Source organism: Zonotrichia leucophrys, chromosome 3 (assembly GCF_028769735.1).
Source record: "Zonotrichia leucophrys gambelii isolate GWCS_2022_RI chromosome 3, RI_Zleu_2.0, whole genome shotgun sequence".
Classification (NCBI taxonomy): domain Eukaryota; kingdom Metazoa; phylum Chordata; class Aves; order Passeriformes; family Passerellidae; genus Zonotrichia; species Zonotrichia leucophrys.
Genome location: NC_088172.1, coordinates 40,339,426 through 40,366,464, shown reverse-complemented (window position 1 = coordinate 40,366,464; position 27,039 = coordinate 40,339,426). Strand labels below are relative to the sequence as shown.

General features: G+C 44.0%; 1 protein-coding gene across 2 annotated transcripts; it reads right to left on the bottom strand.

Annotated features, from left to right (window-relative positions):
* Nucleotides 1-18,604: 18,604 nt before the first annotated feature.
* On the bottom strand, nt 18,605-25,567 carry MARCKS (myristoylated alanine rich protein kinase C substrate). Of its 2 annotated transcripts, none has more exons than XM_064707910.1 (3): nt 25,386-25,567; nt 22,835-23,007; nt 18,605-21,750 (listed from the first exon to the last, which is right to left on the bottom strand). In XM_064707910.1, exons 2-3 carry the CDS (start codon nt 22,931-22,933, stop codon nt 20,998-21,000), a joined length of 852 nt encoding a protein of 283 aa, XP_064563980.1. In that variant the 5' UTR covers nt 22,934-23,007; nt 25,386-25,567; the 3' UTR covers nt 18,605-20,997. The 2 variants fall into 2 exon arrangements, with proteins under 2 accessions (XP_064563980.1, XP_064563979.1); XM_064707909.1 differs by lacking the exon at nt 25,386-25,567 and adding an exon at nt 23,249-23,666.
* Between the last annotated feature and the right edge of the window lie 1,472 nt (nt 25,568-27,039).

Here is a 27,039-nt window from a genome sequence, read left to right as displayed (position 1 = left end):
CCTCTCTGGCTGTGGGCAGTCAGGGCAGATAGTGAAGCTGTTGGAATCTTGTGTATTTCACGTGCCTTGAGGAAGGAACAAAAGGGAGCCAACTGGAAGGACCTGTCTTTTCTCACTGTCCATTCTCTCCATGCAAGTTCTGGGGAGAAGGGGGAGAGAAGTCTTCAGGGACCAAAGAGGAGCTTGATCCCATGGAATGGTGGAGCAGGGCAAAGAGCAATGCTTACTTTGTACCTTATGCATAGGATGAGGCTGGAAGAACTTCCCTACAGTCATCTTTTTATTAGGAAAATCAAGATATAAATCTCTTGCCTGATCATTAAGAAAAGGCCAAGCTCAAAGCCTGTCACTTCATTAATTTAAAAGGTAGGCTAAACACTTAAAGAAACGAGCTTTGAGAGGCCCTCACACTGCACATGTACTCTAATAATGAGATGCTAGTTTCAGCCAGAATGTTTCCAGTTCTTACATTTCTGCTCCCATTTTTTAAAAGCCTTTTGCCCTTACAAGGAAAACAGACTGAGAGAAGATTTTGTGACTCTCTGATGAATTTTCAACACTGTTTTGGAAGGAAAAAATTAAAACTGCAATTCCATTATTTCTATGAAGAAAAACTGTAGGCTGAACTCAAAGAGATCCATTAACGTGACTTGTACAAAATGGAGCAGTTAAGGAAGAAAGGTAAAACGGATGTCTTTGGGCTCTTCCTTGTTTTGGGCCACCAGAGGCAAGTTCTGAGTGAGGCCGGCTCCTTTGAAGTGGCTGGCTGCAGCTCCAGCCTGCCTTTGCCACACTGGCTCTGTTGAGGGTGTGGTGAGGAAGAAGCAAGAGGAATCCTCCTTGACCAAAGGCTGCATCTGCTGAAGCCCAAGACAGCCTGATCCTGGGCAGTGACAGAAATCTTCTATAATGCATGGTAACATCTGGCCCATGTCAACTTTTTCTGCTTCAGCTGATGGTTTTTTTCATGTGAAAATGCTAAAAACAGATCCAAAGGCTCCATAATTGAGGCTGTAGCGGTTGTTTCCTTTTTTATTATTTGAGAAAACCTTTATGACTCCCTTTAGATTTTGCAGCTCATGGATTATAAATCTGCTCTTCAAAGCAGAGGAATGCAGCTCTCTGGCGCTGGGAGCTGTCACATCTCCTGCAGAAAGGTAGACAGCCTGACTGCTTCAAGCTGTATAATTGCAACAGCCAAAGAAAGGACTCACTTCTCTTTCCTTTCTAGGTCACACAATATGAAGAGAGGGACAAGCTGTCTTTATACTATCCCTCAAAAACATTTCTGTGCTGTCCTTTCTAGCTATTCCCATTTCAGTTGAATGAACAGAGCAAGGGTAGGAGCAGCTCAGACCTTGCCTGTTCACTTTGTTTCACACTGAGCAATTCACATGTTGCCTGCAGAGCTGTTGTAGGTGTTACATGCGTCTACAATCACTTTCTCCAGGCCACTCTGGGTTAAGTGCGAATATTGTGACCCCTCGGTATCTAGGGAGGGAGGATGGGGCTGGTAACAGGGGTGTTTTGAGAGCAGAGTGCCAAAGCTTTGCTATGAGGAGGAGGGCTTACCCTGCTAGAGATTCCCAGCGTGCTCCCTTTGCAGCTGGCAAGCAGTGGGAGTGTCTGTGGTGCTGCAGGCACTGCTGGGGGAGGCTGCAGCTTCCTGAATGCTGGCAGTGTGTGCCCCTGCTTTGGAGCAGAGGAACCAGTAGCCCTAAGGAACAAAGGAGCTCATGGGTGTGGAGGTCAGAAGAAGGGTGCTAGAGGATCACTGTGGGATATAAAGATCTTCTCTTCCTGCCTTCTGCCTGCTTTCATCTCCAGGAGCAGAGTGCCCTGTCTGTGTTTTTATAGCCTGAAATAACAGATGCTTTTTAATGAGTGCATGGACAGACAGCCTATTGTCTGGGTTTGTGCCTCAGAACTGCATGGTGGGAAGGGCTATTGGCACTTGCCTTTGTTTACTCTGTTTCTAAGGATGTGTGGTCCTCAGAAGGATGGGGGCCTTGCTGTCTTTCAGGTGTTTTTATGGGTCAGGCCAGAACATAGCCTGCTTGTGTTATGTTTGCTTTTCTCAGAGTAGCCCAGCTATGCCATGGCCTGAGAAGGAACTCCACATGCATTTAATCTGAATGGACTCCAAGGGTATCCAAATGGCCCCAATAAACAAGGGTGGCCTATCTGGAAATATTTCCTGGTTGTGAACATTGCAGAGTAGGCTGAGACTAGTTAGAAAGCCTGGCTTGTGCATACATATTTTCTCTTCTTTTAGTGTCCCAGTGGGGAAGACAGTCCCTGAAAGGCTATGAAGCATGGACTAGCTTTCAGAGCTTACTCCTTGCCAGCAGCCTCTCTGTGTGAGGCCAATAAAATTTGTTTGCACTTGACAACAATAGAGTATTTTTGCATTTCACAGTGTGTCTCCTCGGGACTAACTGCTGTTTGGGAAGGCCCTTAGGTCTATCCCTCCCTTTTATCCTCTGCAGATTGAAGACACCACCCTTTCATGCCCTGCCTCTAGAACATGGTCACTTGCCATAGACATTGGAGTGGGCTTACAGACTGGGTGGAGAGGAGCTGCTTCCAAGCACTGACCTAGGAGGGATAAAAGCTGGCAATGTGGAACTCATCTCTGAGATCAAATAACTCATGAGTGAAGGGTGGTCTTTGAGGAGGCACTGAGGTGTGGTAGGAGCAGGAGTCAAATAGCTGTTTTTCCTGTGGGCTAGGAACAGATCATCCAATGTAATCCCCCCATGCTCACCCCTTTTACCCCCCAGCCTCTGCCACCCATGCCGAGGGGCTGAAGTAAGGAGGCTGATCTCTTGAGGAAGAGGAAGGGCAAAGAAGCATTTGAGCACACCATGCTGGGTCAGAAAGCAGCGCTCTGTTGTTCAGGGCTAGAGCTCACCTTGACATCGGGACATGCAGAGGCCTTTTGCTTTTTGAACCCTCAGCCCCAGGCTGATCACCTCACATCCTGAGAGCGCTGTAGTCCCAGGAGCAGTGCCCAGGAGTGCCCTGAGTGCCCAGGAGGTGGGGTCTGCCCTGTTCTTTAGTACAGCAAAGGCTTTTTCACCACTCCACTGACCCTGCTGAGAGGGATCAGGCACTAAGCATCTCATATTTTTCTCTACTTCTCTGTGGATAACAGGGAAACTTTGGGATCCTTCTTTTTCCTCTCTAGCCCTATGAGATGTGAGGGTGCTAAAAAAATCAGGATAGTAGGCCAGGGATTGTGCATGGGACTGCTAACCTACTGCAAGTACAAAGAGGCAGAGCCTTTCTAAAGAATGATGTAAAAAGCTGTGGGCAGCTGTTTTTCCTAGGGCAACCCAAATACTGTGCAGGGGGTCTTGTGTGTGTCAGTCTAAGATGCTCTATGAATTTGTGAGAAAAGCCCATTTCTGGAGGGGTGATACCCTTGCTGCAGCAGCAATCCAGTGAGCAGCTGGGCAGACCCCACTGTGAGGGGGACACAAGCCCTGCAGAAGCCAGGGATTGCTCACCTGATGGGCTGCTGACAGTGGCTCTTCTTTTGCTCACAGTATCTTTGAAACCTCTCACCAACTCCTTTTGTTGTGCTGAGCACGTCAGCTACAAAGCCCTTATGAAATAAAATACTGGTTCTGTGAAAGATAATTATTATAGGTGTTATGATCCTGAAAAATTTTTCTATTAACTCAGATCTACATTGCTTAAAATATTTTGAAAGAAAATGACAGTGTCTCTATTTCAGAAATGGTCAGAGAGTGTTATATTTAATACAGTTGTCTAAAATACTACACAGAATACTTTACTGCTGTGCAATAAAAAATAAATAATGTGTATAGTTATATCTTCCTCAAGCACAGCAGCTGGGTCTTTTTTTTTTTTAAATCCTAGGAGGTTGATTTGCCCAGTTCTTGTAAGGGACAATTAAATTTAATGATCTACACTTCAAAAAATGACCTGCGATTCTGAGAATTTTAATTTAATGGTTTCCCTGCTTGAAATATGTCTGAAGTGCTTTATTGTTTAAAATAATTGTGTTTGGTGGTTTTTGAAAGTCCAAATGGAAACATCTCAAGAAGACAGAGACAGCTTTTCCCATATAAAAGGCTAGCATACCACATTAGGGTAATGCTGTTCTCATAGGCTTTTGCCTTTTGGTTTGAACACATATAACTAATTACAAAAGGTGCTTCATTGAATTTATAAACAGAAGAACACAAATTTTGGAGAAAAAAATATAATTTTAGTTGAAAGAAGACTAAAATCTGTTTCTGATAATTCTTCCTAATTTGTACAATAGCATGACATGACATTTGCAATGCAGCTGTTTCACTTCCATGCTAGACAATTTGTATGGTCAGTTTGGTAAAAATTAGAAGCTGTAGTGAGGTTTTCTGGATCATTTATAATCTTATGAGTTTTTTTTTGAGGTTTAAAATTGCTGACAACAGAGAAAACCTGAAGGGGTAAAGGAGAAAAATCAGCAGAAAATATCTTATGACCTGTGGTTTTCTTTGTACAGACATATTCCATAGCAGTTCATATACTTATTTAATTTTGTGAAGGAATATTTGTTTGAAAGGGATACAGAAGGCTTTGGCTGCCTGTTACTGATAAATCAACTCTTCTGAATGTTCACTGACGCCTTTAGAGCTTGGAAATGAGTTTTATTACCTGAACAAGTTAAGGAAGTTCAACTAGTCTGTCCATTATTTGTATCATTAGCTGCATTTAAGTCAGTGTTTACCACCACAGTGCAGTAGATGAGGACAAGCTCTTGCTCCTGTCACATGAAGTAGCTCTGTGCACTGGCACTGAAGTCACTTAGATGGGTCCCATGAAACAAACATGCAGAATTTGGGTTTGACAGTGGGCAAAATTGAAGCCTTGCTGTTTATTTCAGGCCATCACAGCAAAAGCTGAGCAAAGCACAGCAAGATAAAATCAATTAGTACATAAAATATTTTATGCTAGGGATTTAGTGTAATGCTCTCTCCCTAAGAATTGTGATCCATTCCATTATTTAATGCACTTAATGGGTGTTCCTTAACAAGGGACATCCTTATACATGCTATTTTATGAAACTTGGTAAGTATAGGCAACATTCACTCTTGACAGCTGTAGATCAAATTACAAGCAAGCCACAGAGAATGTTTCTGCAGAGGGAGCCCTTACTCCCCTACTGGGCTCCTATGAAAGGCTTGGCCAAAATCCAGCTGACTTTGCTCCCTAACTGCAAGGAGCCAGACTGCATTACACTGCTGGCAGCACTCAGCATCCCCGAGGAGGTTTTTCTGAGCAGAGTCCAAGAGCAGTCCCCACCCAGGGCTGCACGGTCTGGTGTGCAGCTGGGGGAACCTTGGGCTGTAACTCATGGCTGGGGTGGTGGCCAGGAGAAGACCCATCCAGGGCAGCTGGAGCCTCACCTCCTCCAGCCACCAAAGCAGCTCCTGCAGTGCATGTCAGTGTTGGTGTGGCTATCGGTGTCTTCACATCCCTGTCTGTCTGCTCATGATTGTCCCCATGGGCTGGGGGAACATTTGTCACAGGTGCTGCCTACAACACTGTCCTCAGGGTTACACAACATGAGGGTGCAGCAACACCCTGGGCACTTGCATCCCCCCTCAACCCTTCCTGAAAGCACTGGGACTGATGCAAGGGAGCATCCCCATCTCACATTCTTCAGTAGAGAGGAAAAGTTTGCTTCACACAGGCAAAGCTCTGCTCTGGCCATGGACTGTATAAGTGACATGGTGAAACTGGCAACCCAGCAAGACAACACGCAGGGCAAATTTATAAATACAAACTTTGTTGTGTACAAACGATGAGGAGACTCTGGCATTGCATAAGGCCATGGTTTTAATGGATTTAAATGCACCAGCAGCGTGGCAAATGCCTTCACCAATTTCTGTTCTGACAGTTCCCATATACAATTGCCACCCTTCACCAAAATGTTTGCTTAATACTGGTTTCAATACTGGTTGATGTTCACTTGTGCCATATGCCAGTAGTCATCTCCTGCAAGACAAACGGGGTTATATATCTATATCTGTGAGAGACTGGACTGTTAATGACTCACACAATAGACCACCAAGGAGGTACCTGGGCACTCCTGCCTGGGCAAATACAAACTGAGTGGACCCTGTGCTTTGTGGGCTTCTTTCACTGGATCTAGACTGCAGCCATCACTTTGGTAAAGCTCAGACCCTCACAGCAGGGAAGATCAGAAGAAGAGGACCAAATGGATGCTGTCAGGATCCATGGAGGGGTGATATTTTACTGTACTTAATCTGTCTCTCTGTCACTCTCTTTCTTTCCTCCTCTAGACCCCTTTTCCTATTTCTAGACAGATTCTTTTTCCTATTTATTTCTCTCTCTCCCTTTCTACATCTCATTTACTGTTAAATAAAATGACATACTCTTGAATTCAGAGTATGATCTTGTTTGCACCTTAATTTAGGCGGAGAAATCTCTCTAGTAATTTTAATAACAGGGTCTTAAGTATATAGTAGAAGTGATATTTCTTTAAAGGCCTGGTGAAACATCTCAAATTCAAGAAGAAAGCTTGCTGATACTGCCCTTTAAAAGATCCATGAGTGACCAGGGAGGATTTTTGTGGGTTTGTCTGGTTTTGGTGTTTTATCCTTCCTTAACAAAGTACCCAAGATGTCTGCTATTAAAAATCCCTCCTCATGACTGTTTAGGTAAAGCTCAGTGCCAACTTTCGTTTTAGCTTCAGCTTAGCAGCTCTCATTAATTTCTCATATTCTTCTGGGACTTGGGATTTCCATATTTGGTTTTACTCTTGGATTATATCAGACAAGTTAGAACAAAATTCTTTCAGCTAAATGAATGTGAAAAAAATATATTCCATATGTTGTTATCGAAATCTTCTGTAGCTGTTTAAGTCAAAAATGGCAAGACAGAAATCTTTGTGTTGGCTTGCAATATAGCCTCTTCAAGAAAACAATTTTAGGTTGAAGAAAATTGGTTAAGCAGTTTTAAATCAACTTGTCATTTTTTCTGCATACTCTGTAGACCTCTTTCATTTTCTCCTCTCCCTTTTTCTTAATTTAATTTTTAAACCCTTGTTTAAAATGAGTTTGCCAGGGATTAATTTACTAAGAATATCTTTAATGACATCTCAGTTATGGATACATTTGTCAAGAACCCCAGCTGCTAAGAGCAATGGAGTTGAAAAAGACAAAATATACACCATTGCTTCAGTATATCTATGTATTGTCAGCTTCCTTTCCCAGTTCTTCCCAGTTTACGCATCAGACCTGATGATCTTACTTCGGTCAGTACAATGACAATTTTTGCATATGTATGATCATATTGTTTCTTGCCCTTTTTTTATCCTAAAAAGATAAATAACACACAAAACCTAGGCTAAAAAGAGTAGTTGACAAGTAACCACTTAAAAATCAGAAAACCACAGAGTGTGAAGTTACTACAACAATACTAAGACTTCACACCCTCTTTCTGTTCTTATAAAGCTTACAACACACTTTGACAAAAGCTCGTGTTTAGAAAAAGATTAGGCTTTTAAAATCAACTACTTAAATCTAGGAAAAAGTAAAGTAATTCATTCTCTGGTCCATTAAGTATCTAATAATTTGGAGCACACTGGGATGTCCTCAGTGAAAGAAATACTAAACTCTCCCTTTCCTATTCTTTCCCTCCTGCAAGAATGAATACACTGGAGAGCAGAGGAAGGACTTTTCTGTGAGACGGGTGTTCAAATCTCTTCAGCCAGGCATGGAAGCTTGCCAGCAGTTCCCAAGAGTATGCTAGCTCTCAGCTATTGTAAAAATAAGTACATAAAAACATAGGTCGAAAATCCCTCACATCCTTCCTTTCCCCCCTTTTTTTTGCCCCTGGCTAAACAGGGCAGCTAGGAGCAGGGCACTGGAATGTCTTTCTCAGGTAGTTTACTTTCTAAGACATTATAAAGGGACCTTAAACATCAAATCCATGTGTGAAGTCAAGGAATCCTGTTATGTCCCCTATTATAGAACTTCAGTGCAGAGAGATTAACCCCCAAATTTCTAAATGGATTGCTGCTGTATTCCTCATTCTTGTGTAAAATACCGAAGGACTGACTGCTCCCATTTGCTTTGGTTAGAGTGGCAAATATTCATATAGCCTGGAAAACACCCCTCACAGAACACTTCTAAAACATTGGACTAATCATTTGCCCGAGGTGTATGGCAAAACAGCGTCAGTGACAGTGGAAGAGCACATTTCCCTGGGACTCCAGTTCAGTGCTTTGGGAACACAAGAGTCCTGTCTCTCCTTCACCCCTGCTTTGTTACCTGAATTATAGGGATGTAAGAGACATCAGCCTCATTCTGCTTTGTTCTGAAGGACACTGCATTACTCTTTTCTTTGCTGATCTACTTCATAAATAACACGTCTCTGATGGTTACAGGCACAGGAGGGGTAGGTACTACCAAAACCCACGTGCTGGCTGTGGCAGGTATCTTTACAAAGAGACCTCTATGTTTAGGATGAAATTCTTAAAGTTTCCATGAAAACTGTGTTTGTTAAAAAAGCTAAAATTAAGTTTCCATGTGTAACTTTATTTTTGACAGTTTCTCACTGGGCTCATAACAAACATCCTTAAGTCAATTTCTGCATGTCATTTTAGTGAATAAATCAGAAATTTTGATATTTTAAAAAGCAAAAAAGGGGAAAACCAAATTTGTTCTGAAATGCTGAGACAGATAGCAGTCTGAGATCAGGGAATCTCAGTCCCTACCTAGATCAGACCACAGTGATTACCGGAATGATGGAAATTTACCACTCACCCTGCTGGCACTTCAGTGATCAATGAAAATACATGCATAGGAGAAGGTGCCTGAATTCCCCTTGAAATAAGCCCAGTCACACTTGGAGGAGAGTGTTAAAGTGTATGTACAAGGAGAAAACACACAATGAAGTAGTGCCTGTTCAGGGTAGGTAGACATAATAAATAACATAAAACAGTGATGAGACATCTAACAAAATATAGCCTGAAACCTACAGCCTTTTCAAATCCAGTTAGTACAGTGGGGTAAGCAAGCTGGTTGCAGACTCTGTTTATATGTATGTGTGTTTTATATACACACACTACATACGTGCTGTGTATATAGAAAAGTGGCTACAGACTGTGAAAATGTGGGCCTGATTTTAGCACCTGAAGATCAGACCAAAAAGGAGGAGTCAGTGAAGACTGATGAGCATTCCTCTTTGTTTAGAATTGTTATTCTTTTTATTTCTTATTATTTCTTATTAATCTTATTATTCTTGTTATTTCTTATTAATCTGTGCTATGGGGCAGCATGTTATGGACATGTTTGCCATTGTGTCCAGCAATACTCTACAACACTATCTAGGTATGTAACATGTTTGCTGCAGGTCCACCATAGGTTATAATATATATTTGTACTTGCAGATATGTAAACTGCTAAATTTAGCAGACTGTCTTTTTACCTTTGGTCACCACAAAAAAAAAAAAATCACCTGGTTTAATGCTGATGCTAAAGGATAGGGGCCACTCCTCTTGGAAAACTAGTTCCTTCTTATGAAACCAGCATTGCAATGCTCCAGTGTTGTTTTGCTTTCAGGTTTTTTTCTATATAGTCTTTAGATTTTAAGGAAGGCAATACACAGGAATTACATAGAAAAGAGTTGGGTTTGTATGCTACAAACAAGAAGTTTGGAGGACTAGGAGTTTAGTTGGCTTTTTCATCACATGAAAGTTTATTATATAGAGAAATCAGTTCTCTGTGCCAGCTGGAGGGAGCACCAAAAATAATCAGTATAGTATGTGAGAAAGGGGGTTTTACTTAGGTTTTAGGAAAGGATTTCTGACTACAAGTCTAATTCAATGGGCTAACAGGTTACACAGTAGGAAAGGTGTGGAAACCCTGTGGAGGTTTGAGGTTAAAACAGATAATCTGAAAGGTACAATCTGTATTTATCCTGTCTTAATACCAGTGGTGGTCAAAATGTTTAGCTTAAGCTCCTTTCCCTACCTATATATCTTTGCTTTATAATTTTAATTCAATGTAGTGATTTCCAAAAGGTCTTGAGAGATTGGGGAAAACTTCGTCTTGTGCTTCAGTAAAAGTAGTACAGGAAAGGGAGGGTACAATAACAGCTGTCCACAATTTATGTCATGAGATACATATGTATAAACATCCAACTAAATAAAAATACACATGCACTAACACAGCTACATATTATTCTTAATGCAGTTATCAGTAAGGTCTCTATGCAAAAACAGATTTTGGAAATAAAACAATCACTTTTAATATTAATAATATGATATTTCATTACATGTTAACTATTCAGTCTAAGACATAGACTCTATTGTGTTAGGTATCATACACTCACAGGAAAAATTAGAACTGTTCTTTAAGTGTATATTTCTCAAAAGATGCTCAAAACAACCCTGTTGGGCCCTTGCCATTGCACTCAAAAGAGTGATTTTTCCTGTGAACCACCTTAACCCTGGGATTCCTGTTGCCTATGCAGTCCCCATTTTCTGTTTCTGAGTTATATCTATTTTCCTGAAACACAGCACTTTGCTGAACTTCTGCTTGATTTTTGGATTGTCTCTCTCATGTGTATTATGAGTATTCTGAGTTCCTTTTTATATGCACTTCCAGTCCTCCCAATATAGCAGCAAACAATTGACTGTAATACATTGAGGTTATTTTTTTAGCTGACTTTTCTCAACACCTATTTTTCTAGTTCTTATTTCCATTGCTATGTTTACGAGAATGTTGCACAGGAGAGCATCAAAAATATTACTGAAGTCAACATCTATTACAGCTCCTAATTCCCACTGAACTACTAAACTGTGTATACACTCAGAAGAGATGCAATTGACATGGTTTTTCATTGTGAAGCTGATCTTGTCTATTTCTAATCATTTTATCCACCTAAAAATACATTTTTCTCGAGTGTATGTTCAGTTATCTTTGTTAACTGCTTCATCTGTAACTTCCCTGGTCCTTGTTTCATCGTGTTGTGGTTCCACTCAACACACATCTCTCTGTCCTCTGCCAGCCCCTCTCTTTGTTTTCACACTCCTCAACCTTTTTTTTTTTTTTCTTATTCCTTTATCTTTTTTTACCCAAATCTTTTGTGAAACCATACCTAAAGCAGGTGTTGGATTTATCCTTATCTAGTTTTCCAGATTATCCTTTTTCATTTTTGTTGTCAAAAGCTCTCACTAATTACTCAGAAATTGTTCAGCTAATTTCCTAAGGCTGTGTGGAATCCTTTGACTACTACTTTTTAATGTTATTCTCTTAACTATTTCCCTCCCTCCCTTGGCATGTTGTAGAGAGAGTTTTCCAAGTTTAACACTCTCAGTAGCAACAAATGCTTGATGTCCCAGTGGTTATGTTGGCTAAAACAATTTTAGGGAAATTCCCTCCCATAGCTCTCCCATGTGGCTAGCAATACAGAGACTATAAATATAGCCAAACCACAAGCATTTTTACCACTTTAGCTGATTTATGCAACATGATGGTGAAAATGTCATCAGGCAATCCCTGCACTACCATTCCTGTGTGTGTTAGAGGACAAGTTGGCAAATTTTTTTAACTGATAACTTTGGCATAATATTCTAGAAATCACAGTGAACAGAATCAATTTTACAAACTAGTGAGGCTACTCTTTTCAATGCCATGTGAAAACAAATATAAAATAATAAACAGGTTTTTCTTCTGTTTTATGAACAATATACACATTCATTAAATCTGCTAGTCCATGAGGACTCACAGCATTCCAGATGATGAATCTGAACCAATTTGCCAGTAGCTCCATTCTAAGTAAACTGGAAGACATACATTTTCTTCCTATATCTGAAGTTTTGAAATACAACTTGGATAGAGAATTTCTTACTAAAACTCTTAGAAATCACAAATTATAATGGGAAAATTCTGGTTAAGGTACTTTCTTAATAGAAAAGAAAATCAATAAAGAATCTTCTTTTCTGTACTTTACCATACCAATATTTAATCAAGCTGAAGGAGAGCTTTTGATAAAGAATTAATAGACCCTCAAAGAAAAATCATATATCTAAATGCAAATATTCTCCCTAAAATGGGCACCTTCCCTCCTTTCCAAAAACCCACATTTACTTCCATGCTGGAAATTGCTGCCAGTGCTCAAAACAGCCACTTGAAAGAGTGAAAAGTATTTTAGTTTCAGTACATGAAAACGGCCTCGAAGTGTCACTAGAGAGCTATCGATAATCTGTTTCAAGCTACATTTCAAGGTTTGGGACTGCTTGATCTTTTCACTCAAAAGCCACTTTTAACTTCATGTTTGTTATTGCTTGCATTGCCCACCAACATGTGTGGCCATGAAAATTGTCTGGCCGTTTGCACATGGATGGCAATGCTTTCAGTATCACAGTTCCACTTTTATGATGGCAAAGGTCATAAAGTGAAAAAAGAAACTTGCAAATAACAGATCTTGGTGGGGGAGGGAGTGGGAAAAAAGGGAAGTTGGTAATTTATTCCCTCTCCCTTCATAATCTTGACCAAGATAAATAGAAATGTGATTCTAACAATGGTAGGAAGTGAAGCAGCCTAACCTTTCTGCATTTAGCCTGGAAGCTTTTCCAGAGCAGGGACTGTCTCTCATAGATGTTTACACACAGTGCCTGGCACAAACAAGACTCATATTTAATCCTGGCCTTTAGAGCCCGTATCACAGTATAAATATTTCCTAGTAGTAGTAGTCTTACAGAAATGAACCTTTGTTTACACTGCTGTTCAGAAGCCGTCCTTGGCTGTGCTCCTCCTGTGGGATTCCTTCCCAGCTGTCCACGTCACCGTCATCTGCAATTGGATTGCCTTTAATGTGGCAGATTCACATGTAAGGAAGCCTGCAGTATGGCAGGTTTTTAAATGTCCAGTTTCACTTGCAAATGGTGCACTTCTTACACTGCTGCTCTGATTTTTAAAGATTTTTAAAGTTTACTGATGTTTACATTCTTGTAGCAAACTTTCTCATACACTTTCTGTAAATAATTTATTGTTTTGCATTCTTTTATGGAAAAAGAGAAATTTGATAGACTGTTAGTTTGTCCAGTGTCATTGGAGAGGTGGCACTTTCACCTTCCAATCCACTGTCACTTTTAGAAAACTATAAATGTTGGAGTAAGAAAATGAGCTTCCCTTTTTTTCACCTTGAGAGCAGCAGTGTGTGCGCTCGTGTTGTTTCGTGTCCTTTAGTGACATGACACGTATGTTGCTTCACTCCAGTGCTGCTGGGAGGGTCTGCTGTTCAGCACCCTTTAATAGTCTCACTGTAAACTTGTGTGGCTTCTCTGAAAAGCTCCACTACAAGTGCCCTCATTCTATCTTTGTCAAAAAAGATGAAGAGTGTATTATTTCTCCTAAAATCCTCAGGAGCAACTCAGCGCTTCCATCTTCAGTATCTCTGTGACAAAGGCACACCGAATGTTTTTCCAGTAATTGCTTTTGTAGTTAAATCTGGCACACCTGCCATGAAGCATTAGGAGTAGGAAAACTTCATAAGTACTAGTTTGTTTCCACTTCTATATATCCACAGATTACTAATGATTAAACATGTATGCAATAACAACAACAAGATGCAAGTCAAGGCCCTAAAGCCTCTTTAGATTAGATTAGATTTGCACTGGGATTTAAATAGAGAACAGTTGGCTTTGAATCCCCCTGTTTTTTAAAGTTGATAGTCCTATTATACCATCACTTTAAAGTATTTTCCCTTCTTCCTTCTCTTTGGCCCAATTTATAATGAGAGCAGAAGCTTCGTGATCTGGAAATTACAATTTTCTGTGCAAGTAACACAAAGGCAAAAAAATTCACCAGATTAACACAGCATTCAGTGGATAGCAATGAAGACCACAAAGTATCCTTTTTACATTCAAAATAGCAATTTTTTGCTGATTACTTATCTAGAGGAGCTTGTAAATATATCTTTACATCATCACTTTGATGTATCAGTTTGTTAAACATTAGAAAGACTCCATGTGATGGAGGCAGAGGAAAAGCCTGGACTGATGAACTTCCAGAGTATAAATTCTCACATATATAACAATGATGATAAGTTTCCAGCAGCATTTCATTTTTGTCATTTGTTACAGAAACACATCAAAGTGCTCCTGTCCATTTTGCCAGTATGGTCCTGTGGGTCTTCAGCCCCTTAATTCAGGCAGACAGTACTTTCTGGTACCTTTATTGCACACCATTTCTTGTGGATTCCAGGTGGATGCTGCACAGAAGAATCAAATGGGTTGCTCTTATCACTAGCAACATCTATCAGGGAATTTCATAAGTGTGCTGCATAGCTTAAGAAACTTTGAGAAGCACTGATTTTGGCCTCATCCTAGTGTCACCAAGATCCATAAAAAAGAAGTTAGCTAGTTTAGCATACATATTAATGGCATGGTTTCTCCATGTGAACATTAACATGTAAAGTTGTTAAACAGCAGAATAAAATATCATAACAATTTTCAAATACACCTGTATAAAAACATCCAGGAGAAAGAACTAAGACAAATTTTGGAATTATTTTCACTCTACTTTGAATTATTATAATGTAGTTTGAAACAGATTATCGATAGCTCTCTAGTGCTTTGAATTATCTTCCTGGATATTTATTAGAAAGCAAAAACCTATGTGGGATATGCAAAAATAGTACTGAGGGAAAAATAAAAAAGATCAAGCTCCTTCCTGTGTTCTGAGTATCAGTCCATGATTCCATGATTTCTGTCATTTTATTTAATTACCAAGGTGGGATATATTTGCTGCCCAGTGTCCTCAGAGGAGGTAAGTCCTCTGAGCTATATCTGCTAAGTTTGCTTTAACAGGCTCCTAAACTGCAACGTGGGACTTGTGAGTGGCCTAATGATTCATTCCTGAAAAATGTTACCTTCAACAATCAGTTTTGGACTTGGTTTCACTGGTGATGTCTGAAAGGAACATGGATCTGCACTCCAGTGGAAAGTGTCTCTCACAAGTAAATTCTATTATTTAAGGACACTACAGGGGTACTTTGAGCCTATGACAGTCTTGCTTCAGGGGCCTAGAAAAAGCAGTTTCTTCCGTTAGTTCCCAAAGCTTGGGGATTGGTTTCTTTTTTTCTCTTGGTCCCCTTTTAAAGGCCCTGCCTATGCAGGTCTTAACTGGTTCAAAATGGTTCTCTTCCAGTGAGATTGAATGGGTTTTTCTTCCTTTGAACAGCAGGTGACCCTTGTATGCATGGCTTATTGTGTCATCAAATTAATTTTAAATATTCAAGTAGTTATCCATACCAAACTTCAGAGAAATAACTACTCTAGCATAGGCTAGAAAGGAATTTTTTGCAGCTATTAGAGCTACTCAGTAAGAACAACTTACTTAATTAACAGATTCATAGGTATTTTTCTCTTGTTTCGGAAACTAAGGTGTGAACTTCGGGAAAAAGAGTCCAGTTTGCACTGTATCTAAAAATAAACCTCTAGTTACTATGGCCTCTGCAAAGAGCAACTATCAAATATTTTATTACCCATAGTGTCAGCTGTGGTGTTGGAAAACACCCCAGAGGGTGGCATTGCTTGGCTCAAAACATTCCCTCTCCAGCACTCTTCTAGTGCAGGTCATCACATACATGGCCACAGGAACTATCCCAAGAATCCTGACTCCTGGAATGTTTGCTACCTGGTGATATACATGCATGCATCACCAGTAAGATTATCCTGTACTTGCAGTTCTAAAATCAAAATTGTGTTAGGTGAAACAAACAAACAAACCAAAACAAACCACAAAACTCTCCCCCCTCCTTTTAACTTAATAATGTCTTTGATATTTTATCTAAATTCATCATATCTTAGAACTAACATTCCATATCTCTTGTTTGTGTCTTTCTAATTACAAATATTAATGTTTTGTTTCACCTAGTACCTTGATAGTCCTGTTTTGGATAAACATGCCTTCCTGTAGCAAAAACTGAGAGCAAAGATGTGTAAATAATACTTGTAAGCATCCTCAGGACTTCAAAATGTTCTAAAATCATTTACTTAACCTTTATGTCACCTCCACCAGGTAACATTACAGATATCCTGAAAATGGGGCATTCTGAATCTGAATTCTTCTGTAGAAAGAATACCTTTTGCTTTTGTATGAAAAGTTTACTTACTCAACAATACAGCCCAAATTTACATATTTCTAACTCTGTACTTCATTCACGGGCAGTATTTTGGTCACCCTTCTGTTTAAGCATAATTGGAGCCCATTGCTAACCCTCCTCTGATCTTCCCAAAAGGCAATGCTTCCACTTCAGAGCAATCTCAACAGTTGTTCCAGTAAACACATCATGCTGCATCTTCCCTTTCTCAATCCTCAGACAAGCAACAGGCCTTAAATCTCACCACCACGCTGGCTCTCCCCAGGCAAGCCAGCACACAGGCTTTCAGAAACCTTGCACTTCTGGGTAGCACCAGCTCTTACACTCCCTCACTGGAGTGACAGGAGCCTGCTTGCCTCTGCCCTGCTGGACTCACTGCAGCGCCAATAGCTCCCATCACTGACAGCTACCCCAGGATCTCAGCTTTGTAAGGAGAACTAAATAATCCCCCTGTCTACACCATGTTATAAACAATATACCATTCTCACTTGCTTCTTACTTCAGGAAAAAAAGGACCTGCTTTTTTTCTATCTCAGTAGGCCTGAGTATGGTAAAAAAAAATTGTCCTAAGCTAGAATCAGGATGCTTTCAACTAAGCTACATCATCATGAAAAACACATTTCACCTCAGTCTCTCAAAACAAACACTGAAACCAGTCCAATACCACCAGTGATGACCTTTCACTAGTCTTTCACTATACAAAATAGCATAAAGACCAAATTCACAGGACTAATTTTGCAGGAAACTATTAATCAGCATTACAGCTTCAGGGTAGAATGTGTACGATTCTAGATTTTTTTAAAGGACTTAGAAAAACTCAAACAATCAAAACAGATGAAAACTTTCAACCTCTATCTGATCATCTGCAAGTGAAGTTCAAGAGTTAGCTGTTTCAAACTACTGTAGAATAAAAAACATTCTTCAAACATAGACAACATCATAATAAAGGAGTAAAATACACATGCAACACTTGTACCTAATACAATCAAGAGGAGTTTTTAGATATGGCAGAAGTCAATACAAGACTTGATGTGTTTCCAAGGATTATGGACACAAGGAAGAAGGTGATGGCTCTTCAGAAGAAGACAAAGCCTGGATTCCACTTCCCTTATCCACCTCACCTTTCCCTTTTCCTGCCTTGCTTCCTTGCCTGAAGGCAAAGTCTCTACAGGTCCACATTAATAAGTATCAGGACCAGATACAAAACTCAAGTATTTGAGGTAAAACACCTTGATTTGCAAAGTCTGAAGTGTAGTTTAGACTCTACCAAGATAGACATGAGATCTAAAGCACTTTTGTACAACCAGGTTATGTTCTTTAACAAGGAAAACTGTTGTCTCAGTGTAAGTAAATAAACAAAAGAAGTAAATCTCTAGAGCCTCTAATCAGGCAAAATTAGATTCCAGTGTTTTACCTAAAAATATGACATTGTTTCAGCACTACAGAAATGACCATGTTCATAGCAATAATAATATTCTGCTTTAAAAGAACCATGATATAGGAAAATTGGTTTGAAATCACACATTTTAAATCCACATTCGCTGTGAATTTGTTATAATTACAATATTTATTATAATGAGCATTTTCATTAAGGCAACCAATGCAATGAAAAAAAAAAAAAGTATAAAGCTTTCTCAGCAAGAAGATGAACAACCTGACCAGTCACCTCACCAGACCACACAGAAGATGAACAACAGCCAGCTCCTTCCTTTTCCTTGTACATAAGAAAGGATATTCCACAATTCCACAGAAATGACTGCTCAGTCCCTTGGGGACCCAGGGAGGAGAGATGCTCCTGCACAATTCTCTGGCAGGAGGTAGCAGTTCAAAACTCTTCAATTACCATGATTCCAATTTCTTGACTTCTGTCTTCTTAAACCACACAGCGGAACACTGGCATCATCAAATCTCACCCGACTGCTGGGACAGGAAGAGCAGACCACGCAACTGGTGTTCTTAAGATGCACTTTTGTACCAGTGTTAGGACTTCAAAATATATCTCAAGTCAAGTCAAGCCACAGAATGACAAAGCCCCAAGCCAAAAGTCCATCTGCCAGGGGCAAGGGCAATTCTGCACTCCCAGGAATAGGAAGTGCTCCAGAAACCACCAGCTGAGTGAGGAAAAAACATGAAAGCTTGAGAGGTTAAGAAAAATCTGAAAAAGAACTTTGCTAGCAATTATTTTCTTTGTACGTACAAATACACAGTTTGACCAAAAAAAAAAAAAAAAAGAAGAAGAAAAGAGAAGAAATTCAGACCTCCCTTTAAGAATCCTTGGATTCAAATATAAATATTTATTAAAAAGAGACATTGGCTCTATGGCCAAGACATTATGCGTCTCAGAACAGGTTTTTACAGCCATGTTATAAAAACCCCTTAGCAAAGCAGTTATGCACTAGACTTCAAACACATGTACTCCAAGAATGACACTGGTGTGGAGGATCTTGTTTTACATCCATTTATTTTTGTCCCTCAGCAATTATAGCATAGTTTCAATACATTTCTAAAGTTATAGAGAAATACCAGGGCAACTAGAGTACATACAAGCCAAAGTTAAATGGTAGACAGCTGAATTAAAAAACAAAAAACCAAAAAAAAACCCAAACCAAACAAAAAGAAGTATGCATTCAGCAGGAAATCTACTATACTTCATTCAGTTTAGGCTTTGTTCTTTAGGGAACAAGGTGCTAATGTGCCATTTTCTCATAAAATGAATCATAATTGCTTCCAAAGAGTTTCTGCTGAAAATGGTGGAAGCAAATAAGTGTAACACTAAACTTTCTCCTATAAACTTAGAAGCAACACTTTCTTGAATCAATTTCCACCCTCCAAACACCACTGCTGCTTTTCTTACATGAACTCACTGTTTTATTAAGGCATAATTGCCCTGAGCAATATGCTGGAAAATAGCCAAAAAGCCTAACAATTAAAGGCAAGCACCAAGTAATTTTTTTTTTAATTGACAAATTTTGAAATCTGTTTTGAAACTCACCTGTACTTGGGAGTAGCACTTGAGGAAAAAAAGAAAATATTGCTTTTAATTACTTTAAGTAGAATGGCAGTGTTAGTTTCCCCTTTCTCCTTCCAGGCTAGTTTTCAAGACAATCATCGAGGGACCAAATCAGGACCAGCATACCAAGACCTAAGTGGGACAGCTGTTCAAGAGCTTAATTTTGAAGCAACTCAGCATAAAAATTTCAGTGCCCCACCCTAAGCAATTCAAATGAAATCTTATTTTCCTCAAGAGGCAAGATCCTCATACACTGGATACATCTGGTCTTAAAAGCAAGATGGAGCCTGGACAGGAGAATCATACACTACATGCTCAGACTGCCTTCCAGTCTTCTTTTCAAAGCCAGAAAAGCCTACAAATTACCTGGTGCACTGCACGCTTTCTCTGTAAAATGCACAGTGTTACAGAGTCCAAGATCCAGGAAGGTACTTTTCAAAGCTAGTGCTAACAGCACACATGACTGTCTCTGTACAAATTTAGGCAATACTGACTAGTCCCTTTAAGCTACCAGAGTATCCATAAAAGAAAGACAACCAAATTATACATTTTATTCACATTTATTTTTCGCTTTTAGTGTGCTCACAGAAAATTAGAACACCTTAAGCAGGAGTTTAATAGCAATTTTTGTAAGCAAAGTTACATTCCATCTCTAAGTCAAATTGGTCAAAGCTTCTCCAGTATTTACAAAAACATGATAGACAAGATGCTACACAAAAAAAAAAAAAAAAAACATTGCATCTGAAGAGTTTTCCTTTATTTTCAAAGACAACTGGAAAAGAAAGCATTGTCTGCTGTAATCAAAAACATACCACAGTATAAACAGTAACCATTCCACTTATCACAGCTTGGTTGAGTTTAAAATTTGTGTTTAAAAGGTCCAAGATGACTGCAGTTTTACAAAAATGGGCAGGGTGGAAAGAGTTGCAAACTTCATGTGCTTCTGGATATCAAGATTTGTTTTTTTTATACAATAGTCACAGTTAAAAACACCCTGCTGGTAATACATAATTACACTTTATTAAGGTCATAAACCAGCAATAAACAATAAAGCCTATACAACTTGTATTTCTACTTAATCACTGACTGATACAGCTAACATGAGATAAGTGAAAAGTTCCTATGGTTTAAATGAATTTCTAAGACTATGATCTCTTTATCTGGGTATTGATTTTTATTTTTTTTTTTTTCCTTTTTCCTTTCCTTCTTAATCAAGACTTGTAGTGTTGTAAACCTTATAGAACATCTGCCTCACAAAATACATCGTAATAACTTTCTTTTAAAAAAAAGACTAACCCCTTACATCATTTCTGGCGGGGCGCGCTCCCGGCAAGGGCTGCGCGCCCCGGGTTCCCCACTGCGGCCCCTGTCACTTCATTTGATATCCCTTATTGACCCACCCATCTCCTTCATATATGGGCATGTCCATAGACCGATCGGCAAAAGTTTTATAATATGAAGAGAGTTGCAAAGTATGAAATTAAAAAATAAACGAACAAAATTTTAAAAAGCAAAAAAAACCAACGAAATAAAAAAACCGAACCAACCAAAACGAAACATTAATACTGATGAAAAAAAAACCCAAAAAAACCAAAATATAAAGGATGGGAGAAGAAGGCGGAGGGGAGCCCCCCTCCGCCCGTTGGAATGGCGGCAACATATAACGATTTGAGATGGGAGCTGCGGGGGGAGAGAAAAAAAAGAAACGAGACATCTTTTAAATCAATCCCTGGTTGTAGACAAGTTCTCCGAGACCAGTACCTGGCACCACTCCAAAAACAAACAGGGGGGAAGAAAAGTCCGTCGGCGAGGGGCGGCGGCGGCGCTGACTACTCCGCCGACTCGGCGGCGGGTCCCTCGGGACTGCTCTCGGCGGGGGGCTCCTGCCGCGCCGGCTCCTCCGCGGGGGCCGCCTCCTGCTCGCCGCTGCCCGCCTCATTCGTGGCGGCGCCGGCGCCCGCCGCCTCCTCCGCCTTCCCCTCCGCTGCCTGCTGAGGCGGCTGCTGCTCCTCGGCCGCCGCCGATGCCGGGGCCTCTTCTCCCGCCGCCTTCTCGGGGGCGGCCTCGTCCGATTTGGCCTCCTGCGAGTCCCCGGCGTCCTCCTTCGCCGCCTCGGCGCTGCCGGCCGCGCTCGCCTCCTCGGCGGCCGCCTTGCCCTCCTCGCTGCCCGCCGCCTCGGGGGCCGCCGCCTCTTCCTTCCCGCCCTCCGCCGCCGCGGCGGCGGCGCCGCCCTCGCCCTCGGCCCCCTCGCCGGCCTCCTTCTTGTTCTTCTTGAAGGAGAAGCCGCTGAGCTTAAAGGACTTCTTGAAGGAAAAGCGCTTCTTTTTTTTTTTCGGGGTCTCGCTGCTGGACGAGGGGGTCGCGCCCTCCTCAGTCTTGGGGGAGGACTCGCCCTCCGCCGGGGAGGCTGGCTCGGTGCTCTCTGCCTCTCCCGCCTCCTTCTCGGAGGCGGGCTCCGACGAGGCCGCCTCCTCTTTGCCCGTCTCCTCGGCGGGCGCGCTGCCGTTCGCCTGCACCTCCTCCTTGCCCGCCTCCGCCGCCGCGGGGGAGGCGTCGCCGTTCACCTTCAAGTGGCCGTTCTCCTGCAAGACAAGGACCAGCGTTACCGGGGGTGCCTGGTGGGGGTGTTGCGGGGCGCCGCCGCCGCCCTCCCCGCCTGCCGGCCTCGCCTCACCGCTTCCCGCGGTTCGAAGCCCCGCGCTCTCGCCGGGCCGAGCGCCCCCAGCGGCGGGCGGAGCGCGCGGCGGCCGCCAGAGGGCGCCCCGGCTCCACGCAGCGGCGGCCGCGCCGCGTTCCCCCGCCCTCGGCGCGCCCCGTCCAAGCCGCGGCGGCGGCGCGGGGCGGGGAAGGCGAACAAAGCTCGCCCGGCCCGGCCCCGGCCCCCCGCCCGCCGCGGCCCCTCAGCGCCCGGGCGGTGCGGCGAGGCGCCCCCCGCCTCCTCCTCCCCTCCCCACTCACGCCGCATTTGCATCTTTCGGGCGCCCGGAGCGCGGCTGGCTGCCCGGGGCGGCAGCTGCGGGGGCGGCGGGGGGTGGCTGCCCGCAACGCCGCCGCCGCTGCCAGCCCGGCTCACGCGTGGGGAGGGGGCGCGGGTGGGTGACAGAAAGCCGTGCCCGCGGCTGCCGAGCCCCCGGCGGCGCTGCCGTGGACGGGGCGGGCGGCGCAGCCCCCGGCCCGCGCTCCCGCCCGAGGGGGCTGCCCGCGGGGGCTCCGGGCCCCGCTACCACACGGCCGTCCGGCTGTGCCGCGAGAGGCGTTCCGCGGGAGGCATCGAGTGTCTTCGGGAGGGGGTTAAGCGGGCAGAAAAGCCAGGCTTTGTAAGATCCTTCCGTTTACGAGCCATTGGGACGCTCCACCATAATACACGAGGGATTTAAAAAAAAGAAAGAAAGAAAGAAAGAAACGTGCCCCTTCCCCCTCCCGCCCCCCACGCAGGAAAAATAAAGGAAGGAATCATTCAAAGCCGAGCCCGTTTAACCAAAATAAAGAAATTATTCCTTTGCCTCGAGTTGCAAAGATAAAAGGATCGACCGTATTCTCCATTGAATGTGCCACTGGGGCATCAAAGGAAGAAGAATTAAACAGGATGCGAAAGAGAGTCCGTCGAAGTTGGCTTAAAAAAAGGAGGAGATTTAATATTTTTTAAAATTTCTTTTCGTTTTTTACCTGTCCATTCGCCTTGGATGGAGATGCAGCCACTGCTTCCCCAGGTTTCTCGGCGGAGGCTTCGCCCTTTGCAGCGGTCTTGGAGAACTGGGCACCCATGCTGTCTTATTCAACAAAGAAACTCAACAGATCCAAAAGGAGGGGAAACAAAGAGCGTTGGGTTGATATAAATACTGGGCGACCAGCAGCAGCAGCAACACACACACACACCAGAGGGGAAAAAAAAAGAGAAGAGAGAACAGAACCGATTATAATGCACTCCTTTTAAAAAATTTAAAGTTGAAGAGATCAAAAAGCAGCAGCACAGGAGGGAGGGGAAAAAAAGGGAGGAAAAAGTCGAGCAAAAAAAAAAAAAAAAGGAGCCCAAGTTTAGTAAAAAAGAAGTAATAAAAAATCCCAGATTTGTAGCCGTACTGTAGACAAGGAGAAAATGGAGAAATCTCCCTGGTTGCTAATAAGATGCGGAGTCCAACGCCCAAGTGCACAGATGAATGGGCTTCCCGAGCGGTGACGGCAGCGCTCCGCCCGGCGCCGGCCAATCGCGGCCGCCGCGCACAAAGGGGGGCGGGGCCCGCCCGCCCGGCGAACAATGGAGCCGCGATGGCAGCGGTTTGAAATCGGCCCCCGGCCGATAATGAATGTGCCGCTCCACTCCGCTCCGCCGCGGCGCGGGCGGGCGCGCCGGGCCCCGAGCCGGGCCGCCAACAAAACACCCCGAGCGAGAGAGCGAGGGAGAGAGAGAGAGCAGGGCGGGCGGGCAGGGACAATGGTGCGAGGGGCGTGCGGGTGAGTGCGAGTGCGAGTGTGAGTGAGAGCGTCCCGGCCCCGCCGCACGCCCCCGCCCGCTGCTGCCGCCGTGAGAGAGCAACAGATAGTGTGTGCGAGCCCCGGGCGGGGGAGAGCGAGGGAAGGAGGGGATTTGCTGCTTGCTTTTTTTTCTTTTTTTTTTTTCTCCCCCTTTGTTTTTTTTTTCCTTTTCTTTTCTTCCCCGGGTTTAATTGGTCGCGATTGTTAAATCGCCCCCAATTTGGAAGGTATTTGAACCACGTAGATCGGGTTTCGCCGAACGAGATCACGAGTCGAAATTAGTAGGTCTGTAGGCCAGATGTTGTAAACGCTAAAGCAGCGGCAGCAGGAGCCGCTGCCGGAGCAGAAACGGACCCCTCCCCCATAGCGATATTGGCTTGGAATAAAATATTTTGTGATTAGCCTACGGCTCTAATTAAATTCTGCTGTCTGATTATTCCTGATTTGTGTTTTTAAAGTATTTTCTGAGGCGGTGACCCACTTCACTATTACATTTCCATGCACTCAAGTAGTGGGCGAAGCGACATTATCAGGGAAACATTCACGCTTTCCCAAACCTCAGCCCCGAGTGTGTATTTACGTTAAATTTAAACCCTCGAATAAAGATGTAACCCGAAACTAATGCATGCGAATTAACGGTGATCTGGAATGCTTATCAGCGCTGGGGTGGGCGAAATATCACGGACCCGAGTGATTTCCTTTCTCGGGGGAGGGGGCGGCGTGTGCGGGGAGCCGGCCGGCTCCCTCCCTCCCTCCGTGCTGCGATGCGGGGAAGGCTGGCCTAGACCCCCTCCCCCCTCGCCGGCACCCCCATCCCCTTTTAAGGAGCAGAAACGAGCGTCAGAACGATCGTTTCCCATAGTCGGGTAATCTCCTCCGAACGCCTCTTGTTTATAAACAAGGATGTTAAAATGATTCCGATAATGAAGGGCTGCGGAGCGAGGAGGCTCGGCTCAGCCGCCCACCTCCCTCTCCCCGTGGATTGCCGGGGCTGGCGGGAGCGGTGGGCTTCGTGCGGACGCCGAGAGCCGCCTCTCGGTAACCCCGGCGAGGGCAGCCGGGTGCTTTCAACCGCTCGAGGGGATTACTTGGTTTCTTGGGGGCGCAAAAAGGGGGCATTTGGCTGGTGTTTTTTACGAGGAGGATCAAACCTCTCCCTCCCTCCCGCCGCGTTTCACGCACAGCCCCGCCGCAGCCACTGCCGCCGCTCCCTTTGTCTCGGCCGCCGCCGCCCGCCCCGCCGAGCACGGCGCAGCAGCGTCCCGCTCCCCCGGGGCAGCCCCCCACGCCCACCCGTGCCCGCACAGACAGCACCGCAGCCCCAGGGCGGGGGGCGGCCGCCGGGGTGACCGCCCACGGCAGAGCAGGGCGGGGGTGCCGGGGCCGCCGCGCCCCAAGGCTCCCTCGGCGGGGCCGCGCAGCCGGGCGGTTTCCCTGGCGACGGCGGGGGGCGGAGGGGCCTCCACGGTGGGATCGGGATCGGGAGCGGAGCGGGGCGGGAGCGGCTCTGCCCGCCCGGCGTCACCTGCGGCCGCCGGCCCCGCTGCTGCGGGCTGGGCTGGGCTGGGCTGGGCTGGGCTCGGCGGGGCCGGGCGGGGCCGGGGTCGCGGCCGGGGGCGCCGCGGCGGCGGGAGCGCTCTCCGGGGATCTGCCGGCTGCCGCCCCTCCCGGGCGGGCTGGCGGAGCGGTGTGCGGCGGCGGGCACCGGCGGCAGGAGGGATGGAGCGAGCTGCGGAGCGCTCACCTTATGGCGTGACGGCACCGCAACCGAGGGGCACGGCCAGCCGGACTGCTTCCTTCTTCGGGATCCTCCCCCGCTTCTCAACTGCACGCGTTGTGTTTTGGCTGCTCCTTTTAATCTGGATATTAAGGAAGTCGTGGTTTTCTTGGTTTTTATCTTTTGGGTTTTTATCTTTTTAGACTGGTTTATGTAACAAATCACCTAAGAAGACCTGGTGGAAGACCATGACAGGACTTCGCAGTCAGTATCGAAAGGCACCTGTCCATCCTGAGCGGGTATATGCAATTTCACCGGCACGGGCAAATGCATTTCTACTTTCCACCGTAGCTATGTCTGAATTTCAGAGTAGCGTCACTGGAAAATTTCACATGGTAACTTGGAGTTTGGACGGTGTGTTTTGCATTATGCTTTTGATATGTTTTTCAACCATTTCAACGTTTTACAACTTGAAAAGAAAAAGCGAAAGTAAAAAAGACTAAGTCTTGATTGATCTTACTGTAGGTACTTAGTTCCACAAGTTCTTCTGTAGATCCTCTGGACAAGCTCAGAAAATCTGGGATATTTGTATGGTCCCTCTGTCAGTTCCAGTGCAATTAAAACCTGGACAGCTATCTCTGACCCAAACCCTTGACTGTAGGGTGCAAATACAAAATTTAACCCCTCGAATGACCTCTTGAGCCCATCAGCTACCAGGCTGCTCCTTGTCGCACCACACCTTTACGCACCAAGCAAAGAGATGTGTTGGAGGGGAGATTCCTCTTTCTTAAACTTGTACTTTACTCAAGTTCCTGGTCTTTTAATCTCCTTCCAAGAAGCAGGGAGAGGGAAAAGAGAGAGACAAAAAAAGACAGACAGAAAGACCTCCTTAGTTTTTTGTAACCGGACTAATCAGTTACAAAGATGAGAATAATACTTTTCTGCTGTGCCTTCCAAATAAAAAGTTGTTATAGAATTTCTGTGGCAGGAGCAAGGATGCACCAGTGTAAAGTTGCTTGTGTATAAGGTGTTGGAGATTTAGTGTCTGAAAAAAGCAGTACTGTTGTCAAGTGTATTTGCACAGAATAGAATATTCTTAGTTGGAATTTGTGTTAAGGCTTTTACCACAATAGCTGTGTCAGCAAAAAAAACCATATTCCCCCCTGTGTCATGTGTAGTGATACTTCTAAGAACATGACAACCATAACTGAGAGACAGCTTTGTGGAGCCCCAAAATGAAGAAGAGATGAGGCTGGGGAGCTGTTCTCTGTGGGGTAGGGGGGGCAGGGGAGCAGGATTTACCTCCACTTGCTCCTCCAAATGTTTAAGGGCTCTATCATTGCAGATTTCTAAAAATGAGTTGCACCCTCTAGATGAAGTTGTCTTTTTGCACTACTTCCAAAAGGTGACTCCAATCAGCACATTTTTCCTGAGGTATTTTCATCCTCAACCTTTTGGGAAGGTGGAAGACTGAGGTGTAGAATGATAAAATGCTTTGTACAGGACTGCCCAGCAAATGAGCCTTGCAGCTGACTGTGTTACTGACTCTTGGCTGTGACTTGATGATCATTAATAATAAATCTGTGCCTTGCAGCCACAACTTTGAGCATAAGCACAAACCTTCCTGTCAAGCTAGCCAGGTATAAGAAGTGTGGTATGTAGTGCATATGTCAACTTTGCA

Coding starts and splice junctions, on each gene's coding strand:
- MARCKS (XM_064707910.1), bottom strand. CDS start 22,933: ATGGGTGCCCAGTTCTCCAAGACCGCTGCAAAGGGCGAAGCCTCCGCC. Junction 21,751..22,834: donor CATCCAAGGCGAATGGACAG/GTAAAAAACGAA, acceptor CTTGTCTTGCAG/GAGAACGGCCACTTGAAGGT.